The following is a 10,077-nucleotide window of genomic DNA, read 5'->3' as shown; positions in this document are numbered from 1 at the left end:
TCTTCCAGTAGAGGATGCAATGAAGAGGTCTGAAGAGTTCTAAGTCATGGCTTGCACCTAGCAGAAGCCCTGGCTTATGGCTCTCGGTGATGTGGCCTACTGGGTGCTATATCCAGCTAACCTTGAAGGGAGACCTAAGCAAGCATCCTCCTTATCATGAGGACCATCTGGCTTGGATCACTCAAGCAACTCAAGAGATGAAGGCAAGAAGAGGCCAAGAGAGATGATTAGGGGCACAGGAGTTGGGCTTGTGCTAGCCAAGCTGATAGGCATCTTTGTCTTCCTCTACCTCTATGACAAGATGGTCTGGATAGAGAGAGAGAGAGAGAGTAAGGGAGAGGAACATTGGCAATGTGATTTCCAGATGGCAACAGAGAAAAATAGAGAGAGGGAGAAGGGGAGAGCTTGCCAAATGTGTTGATGGAGCTATTGACACTCAGAAGCGAAAGCTTGTAACTTAAGAAGTAGCATTGAGTGGCTCAACAAGAAAGAGGGGAAGGGGAAGGAAAAGAAAAATAGAGTAAGGAGAGATGCACAAATAAGCTCAGTGATTGAGTGGTGTATAAGAGAAGAAGCATAGGAGCTTGGGGATAAGGTGTGGGGTTGCTTGAGTTCAAGGCCCAAGCTAATTTGGGAGTAGGGTGTCATGATCCTTTATGGTACATGCTTTTCACCACAAAGGCTGGTGTATGCATGGATGGTTGTCGCCCATTTCTCAACCTACCATGTTTGGCACATTAGCCATTTTTGGCATACCAATATGATGCCAACAGCCATCCATTTTCAAGAATGGAAAACATGACATCCATCCAAACATGCACTGGCTTTTGCAATGCAAACTACAAGGGATTCAAATATGAGCCCTAAGTCATGGACCTAAGATAGCTCAGAGTATCATACCCCAAGTCATGGACCTAAGATAGCTCAGAGTGTCACACCATGACTGCTTGGCAAGCCAATGAGGCCACCCTAAGGTGAGTTGGTGGGAAAAGTGAAGGTTTCGATGATATTTGAGTTTGGTGTGGATTGGTGAGATCATAGATAATGGTTGTGCTCGGATCTACAAGGATATGTTTGTCATTCGTCGAATTGGTGAGATCGACTGATTGTTCATATCCGAGAAAATGTATAGGATCGATGAAAATGATCCACAAAGACAATATCACTATGATCTACTATGATCTACAAGGACAATATCACCATTCTTTGATCGGTGATGATTAGATCTACATGGAAGTTAGGTGATGGCTGCATAGGAGGGTCATCCGTGGTCGAATTGGTTAGATTTGTGCTCGATAAGGATGAGATTGTCGATGAGGATGTGGACGCTAGCAAATAGCAGTGTCGTTGTGGAGGTGAGCTAAGTGGTGGTTGGGTACTTGGGTGAATATAGCGGCCTAGTGGTGGTAGTGATTGCATGTGCCTGACACTTCTACGCAGAATGAAGAGAGACCAACTTTCTAATATTAGGTTGACTAATTAGAGCTAGGCTTTATTTTAAGTTGGGCTACGCCTGTTTTGATTTGTGGTTAGGATGTACTATCTTCCTTAGTTGTATATAGTCAAACTTTGATGCTCGGATTGGGTTGTGGGTGTCTTTTTTTTTTTTTATTTTCTTTATTTTTCTCTTTCTTTGTTCAGTTTTCACTTCCTTTATATCTATTTTTTTCTATTCAAATATACGGTCTCACTTATCATTTTACCTAAGAAGAACAAGAAGAAGAAGAATTTCTTGTAGCGGTGAGTCTACCTTGTGCATGCATCACATTCTCCATATGCGAATAAGGTAAACTTGGTAAAATAATTTTAAGATGAGCCACTTTTACATATGCTTAGTTTACCTCATATGAAAAGATGAGACGATGAGACAAAGATATGCCAATGATTAACTAATAAAAGAGTCGGAAAGTTTTAGCATAATGTATTAAAGTATGTGAGCTAACCCGAATAATGAAAACCTTGCTTGATCTGATTGCATGGAATTATAAGACCAAGTCTCAATGATATAGAGCCTGGTGCTATGTTTGGTGCATACACTACAAAAGAAAGGATATCTTCCGGCGGTTTTTTGGTCTCTACCGATGCTTTTAAGCATCGGCGAATTTCTAGCCCACGCACCCCAAAGCGTGGGTCAGATGTCGGGCAGGTGGGCGTGGGTCCGGTTTTGCCGATGCTAAGAGAAAGCGTCGGTAAAAACAGGCTTTCCCGATGCTAATAGAAGCATCGGCAAAAATGACATTCGCCGACGCTTTAAAGTGTCAGGAAAGCCCAAAGCATGCCCAGTTTTGGGTTTTCGCCGACGCTTTAAAGCGTCATTATAAATATTTTTTTTAAAAAAATATTTTGAATCAGAGCCACGAGTCGCTGTGCACCGGCTCCTTTCGTCGCTGTGTCCCTCGCGAAGTTGATCCCGAGCGCCGGCTCGGGCAGCTCCGGCGCACCTCCTTTGCCGGCAACGTCACCTCCGACATCCCTCCAGGATGCCCATACAAGCACAAGTTCTCCTTCTCTACATCAAATCAACCCACACCCAAATCCCTCAATTCCAAGAACCAGATCCAACACCAAAACAACCCTGATCTCAAACTTCTACCGATCTTTACCAAAAAAAACAAAAAAAACTCACCTGGATCGCACATCGCATAGAACTCATCGACATCTGAGGTAGAACAGATCTCAAGAAAATATGAGAAAACAACCAAAAAAAAGTCGAAAAGATCGAGCAAAAGAGGGATTGGAGAAGGGTTTGGTCTCTGTACCTCTATCTCTATGAAGCACTGTGATCGATGTTTCTGGAGAGAGAGAGAAGACGAGGAATGGGCGACAGAGATGCGGGTAAAATACTGGTTAAATAGATGCTTTCCGATCTCTGGAATGGGTTGAGGGAGGAGTGACCCTTCCGACAGGGTTGTTTGGAGGGGGTCGTTGGCTTCCCTCCCTGCTTCCGCACCGGCACCGGAACCCCGTAAGCCCCACCCTCTTCCGGCAACCCGCGCACCGGCTCACCCGCCTCGCCGGCGACACCACCGCGGCGGCAGCATCAGCCTTGGCCGCCGGCCCCTCCGCACCTCCCCTCCCTGCTTCCGCTGCCGGATCCAGCGACTGAGCCGGGGCGGAGCTGGCTTTCTCGTGGCTGGAGCGGGAGGGCAGCAAGGGGGAGGCGAATCCGGCTGCCTGGAAGCAGGCTTGGCACATGTTGTTGGTGGCGGGGTTGCCGTAGAAGCCGCAGTTGTTGATGCAGAGGGTGAGAGTCTTCGGGACCTGGAGCTCCTCTCTCTGGGCCATTTCTCGTCTTCGATTGCTCGTTGGGGTTAGGGTTAGGGTTTCGGGAGGATTGAAAGATCTGTGAATGCGAGAGGAGAGGGATTTTGAGCGGCCCGTGGAGGGGAGAAGAGGCGATGGAGAGGGGTTTTTCAAGGGGTGGGGGAGAGGGGGGAGAAGGTCATGGCAAGGAAAAGGAGCCCCATGGGAACTTATTTTACGACAGCGTGAGGGTGGCTTCCGGCAGGGGGTTGTTTGGAGGAGGGTCGTTGGCTTCCGACGACGCTTTTTAGCGTCATCTTAGGCCTGCGACTACACCGATGCGTATTAGCGTCGTTTTTTGCCGACGCGTTTTACAAGCGTCGCCAAAAGTTTAGACGTTAGACCGAAAATTGCCGACGCTTGTAAAAAGCGTCGGCAAAAAAGCGTCGGTAAAACCGACTTTTCCTGTAGTGATAGACTCACTACAAGAAAATACATATTCAGCGACTAAGATTTTAGTCGCCGAATAACCATATTTGGTCGCCGAAACCTTTTCGCGACTAGCATACTCTTCGTCGCCGAACCCTAGTCACTGAAAGATTTTGGCGACCAATATTGTGTGGTCACCTAAGGTACACCAACAATGACCAACATTTGGTTGCCGAAGAAAATTTTCAGCGACCAAATCTGTTGTCGCTAATTTCAACGCCGACCAAATAGTTAGTCATGAAATGTTTGTCTTCCGCTACCAAAAAAATGGTCACGGAATATCTATCTTCCCCCACCAATAGTTTGGTCGCAGAATGTATTGGAATGCATTAGCAACAAACATTTTTTGGTGGCAGAAAGTATTAATCTTTATTTAATTAACAATTCAAATTATAAGCTTAATATTTATTTTTGGGCTCGTTCCAAATCCTGTACAACCAACACAGCCTATCCAATATCCATATTGCACAATACATTTGCTCATCCAAATAGAAGTATACACAATGTTGGAGAATCCATAATCATTCATTATCATCATCTATAAGTCTAAAGTCAAGCATACCTATTAACCATACATCACAATGTTTCATCCATACCATATGTTAAGGTGATAATTATCACCAAACACATCAAAATGTAAATTAAAAATCCCAAAATATCTGATCTTGCTATTTCTCTAAACAACTATCATGTAGACAAAAATATTCGTATACCAAAAACTGGATTCTGCTTGTAGACAACTCCACCATGATCATCTGAACAAAAGCTATCCATGTACCAAAAACTAGATTTCACATGCTAGGAAGGAGGAGAAGGAGTTAGGGATCGCGTGGGGGGGGGGGGATGGGTGAGTGCCGGGGCCGCGGGTTGAGCGGCTGCAGGGGTTTTGGGAAGGGGGAGGGGGAGAATTTGGGCGGGGCGGCGACACTTAGTTTCATTTTGAATTTTTCTCTTTCTATCTTTTTTATTATAATTATTCAAAAATAATATTTTTAATATTTTTAGAATTAAAAATTAAATTTGGTGACGGAAATTTCTGTCAATAATCCATCACTGATAAAAATAATCTTTTAAAAATTTATAAACACTTGAGTTATGATTTTTGTGACAGCTGAATTTGTCCCTGTCTGGTTGCAATTTCGGTTACCAGTTTTGTGACAAATATTCCGTCACTACGGTGGTCACTAAGTTTTGGCGTCCATCCTACCCGCGTATTCTGTGACCGGTCTGTTACTAATCTGTCACTAAGTTCACACCACGATGACCAAATTTCTGTATGTCACTAATCCGTCACAAATAGTGACAGATAACGGGCCGTCACTAGTTTTTCGTCACTATACGCTTGTTTTCTGGTAGTGAAAGTTGTGGAATTGAGATTCAGCCGAAGAGACGAGGATATGCCTAAGTGAATTAAGGTGTTAAACGGCACTGTTAAAAATAGGCAGTTTTTTTTTTTGAACTTAGAAATTAGCATCTTACAGGGGCTAGTACAACATCATTCGGTTTTACGGAAACCTTCCACTACCAAAAGTTTGGTCACTAAAAAACTCAAACTTTCTGCCCAATTTTTTCATCGAAAAAAGGCGCCATTCGTAAAAATTTTCCTGGATTAAATTTTTTTTAGTCGCTGAAGGTGAACCTTTAAGGACTAAAATTTAGTCGCCAAAAATTTTACCTCCAGCCCATGCGAAATATTGGACTCGTGCCAACTTGGTATTGCTTTTCCGCGACCAAATATGCATTTAGTCGGTGTAGGACAATTATTCAGTAACTAACAAGAACGTTGGTCGCAGATAGCCTTATTTTCAACGACCAAACTTTAGTCGCCAAACGTTTTACTTCCACCCCGCCAACTTGGTTTTGATTTTTCGCGACCAAATATGCATTTAGTCGGTGTTGGACAATCATTCAGTAACTAACAAATATGTTGGTCGCAAATAGCCTTATTTGCAGCGACCACTATTCATTTAGTCGCCGAAAGTGGTCGCTAAAAGTGTATTTTCTTGTAGTAACTATCTCCCCTTAAAAAATATATAATTGGTGGATGTAACAAGGACCGCACCCAAAAAGACTTAATTGAAATGTGTTATTTGGGTTCCTTGGCTCTATATAAAAACACTAAGATTTACCTAGTGCCTACCAATATGGGACTAAATATATGCCCCACAAGTTCTCACATACTTCCCTATTTAAACCCTTGTGTCCTCGCTAGGGGTCCAAAGCTATTTATAAGTATCCCCAGATCTAATCATAACACCATAATCAACCCTAATAGGCATGTGCTACAACATCCCTAAGTCCATATGGGTGGGCTAGATCCACTTTGAAACTATTTGTAATAATCTAGTATCTCACCCAAAAAGGCTAGCCAGAAAGTATTATTTGGGTTATTTGGCCCTGTAATAGTACCTAAGATCTACCCAGTGCATAACCAATATCAAACTAAATATATGCCCATACAGATCCTCGCAATGGATACAAAATAAAATAGCATTACTTGATTTGTCGAGATTCGAAGCATCTCTTCAACACGATCATCAAGTTTGCATGATCTGAAGTTGGATAAGGTTTGTTTGCAAATCCATGTAGTATTAATGTAACTACATACAAGTACTAAGTCTACCAAGGTACTTTAAAGCATTGCTGTAGATGAGGAAGGGCTACCAACATGTATATATATGTATGCATGTATGTATGCATGTGTGTATGTATGTATGTGTATATATATATATATATATATATATATATATATATATATATATATATATATAGAGAGAGAGAGAGAGAGAGAGAGAGAGAGAGAGAGTTACGTCAGGAAGAACCAGGAGAATATAGGACCACTTTATTTTAGCACACACTATAGTGGAATTTTATTACAGAGTATATATAGTTTATCCTCACCATAGAACACGAAATGGAACTGATCAAGCCTTCTCCTAATTGAAATGAGCATTAAAGAGAGTGGAGTAGGAAGCTTTATGGCCTTGTATAAAGCATATATAGTTCATATATTTATTTGTTGGCAACTGGTTCGATGATGACCTCGTGGATGAGCAGGCCTCCCTTCCATCTCCCTCTCCATATCTCGTATAATCCAAAGGAAACCTTCTCGTCCCCGGTGACCTTGAACTTAAGAGGTGCGTATGGGATCTTGTCGGGGTTTTCTTCAGCTGGCTCAGGTCAGCCTTCTGCCAGGTGTACTTATCCCCGATCTTGACCATTAGGTAGACCGGGCTGTCGCTCCACCCGAACGCATCCGGTTTCGTGCTCACATTGAACAGTACTTGGTAGTCCTTGTTGCTCTCTACGTTTTTCAAGGAACCAGTAACTTCTAGCCAGCAAACTTGGAGCAGCTCCACAGGTCCACTGTGTTTCAAGAGGCAAAAAAAAAAAAAATCAACTTAAAAGCCCTAGATTACAAGCCAGTGAATTGTCATTATCTTTTTAGTTCCTTCGAGATGCATGTCAAGTTGATCATATAGATGCATACTTGGCTTGATTTAGTTCGACTCAATTCTAAGCTTACACAAGTTGTCACTCAAAATTCAAGAATTGTAATAATGAACTCATCCCATAATATAAAGTTTGTGTGATAGGAAGAAATTGCTTACTCGTCCCTTTCAGGAAGTCGCCAGTAGCGGCCATCACTACCCAGATAATATCTAGTTCTTTGGGGTAGATCTTCACCTTACCCTGACTGTCCTGTTTTTGTAGGAGGGAAAAAAGGAAGTTCAAACAGTTAATTTGGAGTTGTGACTATATTATAGCATCAAACAACATAGAAAGAAGCGCTTGGATATGAGATCTAATAGCTATCAGTAACAAATCTACAAGGCAAACGCATGGAAAAGAAAACATAAAATGAAATAGGTTTAGTATTTTTTTTCCTGATTTTCCTCTTGGAAACGAGGTTGAAGAATAGGTTTTGACATGCAAACGAGGTTAGTAACCTATAAAAAGTTGTCTCATGTTCCCTTCCCTGTATATGTCCTCTTTCCTATGCATGGAATACAATGAATTGCTCGCCCAAAAAATTGAATTTAATCCCAAGCCAAATTGAGAACTAGGACCAACAAAGCCAGACCCTCTCCATCGACAACTCTAACTAGGGTGCATCCACTGGCTCGGCACACATAATAGCCTAAATACTTTGTGCCACATGAGAACCATATATTGCCACACTACTGGGAAAAGATATGCCTCCCAACCAATCTGGGTCATTAATTCTATCTCTCAATATCAGGTCATCTTCACTTGCCATATGTTTCCTTCTCCCAGTTGCTGGAAAAATCGTATCTAGATTGCCTTACCCATGATGACACTCTTAATTGGAGCCCACTTCAAGGAGACTTACCAGTTCTGTTTCCATGGACCAGAGATCTACCTGTTTTGCTAATAACCCATCAAGTTTCGGAGAGTTACCTTCCGTCCGCGGAAAAATTCAACATTCTGCCCCCTGTGTGAGGAGCCATGGAGAACCTTGGTGACTGAAGGTTGGAGAGGAACGAGAAGCACCCAAGGTGGAATTGATTTTATCAAGGTTGTCGAAGGAGTTTGGTTATGGCCAATGTGGGTGTGCAGTTTGGTGTGCCGTTTATAGGCCCGACTTGAGAGAGAAAAAAAGATAGTCAGAAGAGCCCCCGTAAGGGATATCAAGAAAGAAGGATAAAGAAAAAAGATGAGCCGGCGGGGCGGTCATGGGCCCTCGCCTTGGACTTGGCGGGCGTCGAGAGCAGCCGGTCGTTTGGGAACCTCTCGAACCTTCCCATCGGCTAAAATGTGGCCCGCAGGATCGGTGCCAGGAGTTGGCGCAGCACGCAAAGGGGAAGGCCTTCGCCTTTATCTCTCATCCTTTTCTTTCTAGGATTTATTTTCACGCCACTAGCCCTTATTGACACCACGCCACTTCTTCATTTTGCCACCAACTGGGAATTAGAAAAAAAAAAAAATCCAGTTTTCCTTTCTTTTTCAATGGCGGAGTTTTACTTACTTATTTATTTATTTATTTTTTATCCGTTGTAAATATAATTAATAGATTTGAACTTTTATTAGACTACTATACCTTGCCATATCTTTTATGAGTGCATCAACGTGTATCATGTGTATAACTACCTATTGGAATTTGTATGACTATTATAATATATACTAGATGTTTACATCATTTAAGGGTAGAAGCATAATGATTCAAAATTTCATAAACCGAATCCATGCAACCCGAAAAAAAATGGAAAAATAAAAGAATGGAAAAGTGGCCCATTTTTGCAGAGGCAAATAAGATGTTTTTTCTTATGAAATCTCCTGTATAAAAAATAGAATTGGGTGATTAGGTTATTGTAAAATAGGTATGGAATTATAAATTTTATTTTTATTAAAAAAAAACTAGTACAAGAGAAAGTCTAGCTGAAATTAGAATGATACTGGAATTTTACATCATGTACTTTAATAGTTCAACCAACTGAGTGACACCAAATACTTATTTCGTCATATGTAAATATAAGTGCATAATGCATGTCAATTAAATTTGAGAATGAGAGGGAGCATCAACATTTTCAAGTCCAAGACTCAATATTTCTTTCCAATCTGCAACTATGGATTTTATTTAGGAATCACGGCAACCAATTACTTGGGTTAAAAAGATATTGAGTATGTCTTAAGTTTACAAGCTCTAGAAACACAAAAAAAAGACCTTGTTCTCGAGCTGGAGCGAGTAAAGTGAGTTGAGCGAAGCGCAACAAGCAAACGCTAGCAGAGGAAAAAAAGGTCCCCTCGTGCCAGCAAACTTGTTTTTATTTGGGCCACAAAATTAGTTAGCCAGGGGATGCAAGGGAGCAGCCCTTGCAAGCTGAACTAACCTAATTATTATAGGACACTAGTTCAAGTCCAAATCAGCTTACTCTATTACATAATATTTTGTAACCCTAGGAAAATAGAGCAATTAAGTTACTGCTATAATCTCCAGTAATCTCCAGTAATCTATAGTGAAACTTCTCCATCATCTCTACTCGTGGACATAGTAGATTCAAACCACATAAATATGTGTGTGCTCTTATTTGGTTGGTTTTTTTTTTTTTGTTTTTTTTTTTTTTTTTTTGTTGTTTTGTTATTCTCCTTGCCTATCACAACAGGTAGTATCGAAAGCCTTAGCTTTTCAATTAGGATTTTGCAATCATCAATTACAAAATTTGAAAATGTAAAAAGTTCGATGACATAAAATGATTTCGGCATCTGGAAGATTAAAATGCGAGCTCTTTAGATGCAACAAGGGTTTGTGGAAGGCATTGGGAAGGAAGGAGAGAATCCGTTACTCAGATAGCATATATCTAATAGAGATAAAGAGGAACCTAT

General features: G+C 41.4%; 1 protein-coding gene and 1 long non-coding RNA gene across 2 annotated transcripts; both read right to left on the bottom strand.

The window, feature by feature from the left end:
• Positions 1 to 2,847: 2,847 nt before the first annotated feature.
• LOC120112810 (zinc finger A20 and AN1 domain-containing stress-associated protein 11-like) lies at positions 2,848 to 3,418 on the bottom strand. The gene has a single exon (XM_039132699.1). It carries the CDS (start codon positions 3,283 to 3,285, stop codon positions 2,848 to 2,850), a length of 438 nt encoding a protein of 145 aa, XP_038988627.1. The 5' UTR covers positions 3,286 to 3,418.
• A 3,125-nt stretch (positions 3,419 to 6,543) lies between these two features.
• LOC113462284 lies at positions 6,544 to 7,852 on the bottom strand. The gene is made up of 2 exons (XR_005514433.1): positions 7,344 to 7,852; positions 6,544 to 7,098 (listed from the first exon to the last, which is right to left on the bottom strand). It is a non-coding gene; the product is annotated as an uncharacterized LOC113462284 (long non-coding RNA).
• Positions 7,853 to 10,077: the final 2,225 nt, after the last annotated feature.

This window comes from Phoenix dactylifera, chromosome 12, assembly GCF_009389715.1.
Source record: "Phoenix dactylifera cultivar Barhee BC4 chromosome 12, palm_55x_up_171113_PBpolish2nd_filt_p, whole genome shotgun sequence".
NCBI classification, from domain to species: domain Eukaryota; kingdom Viridiplantae; phylum Streptophyta; class Magnoliopsida; order Arecales; family Arecaceae; genus Phoenix; species Phoenix dactylifera.
The sequence above is the reverse complement of the archived record's forward strand: the minus strand, read 5'-3'. Positions and strand labels throughout refer to the sequence as shown.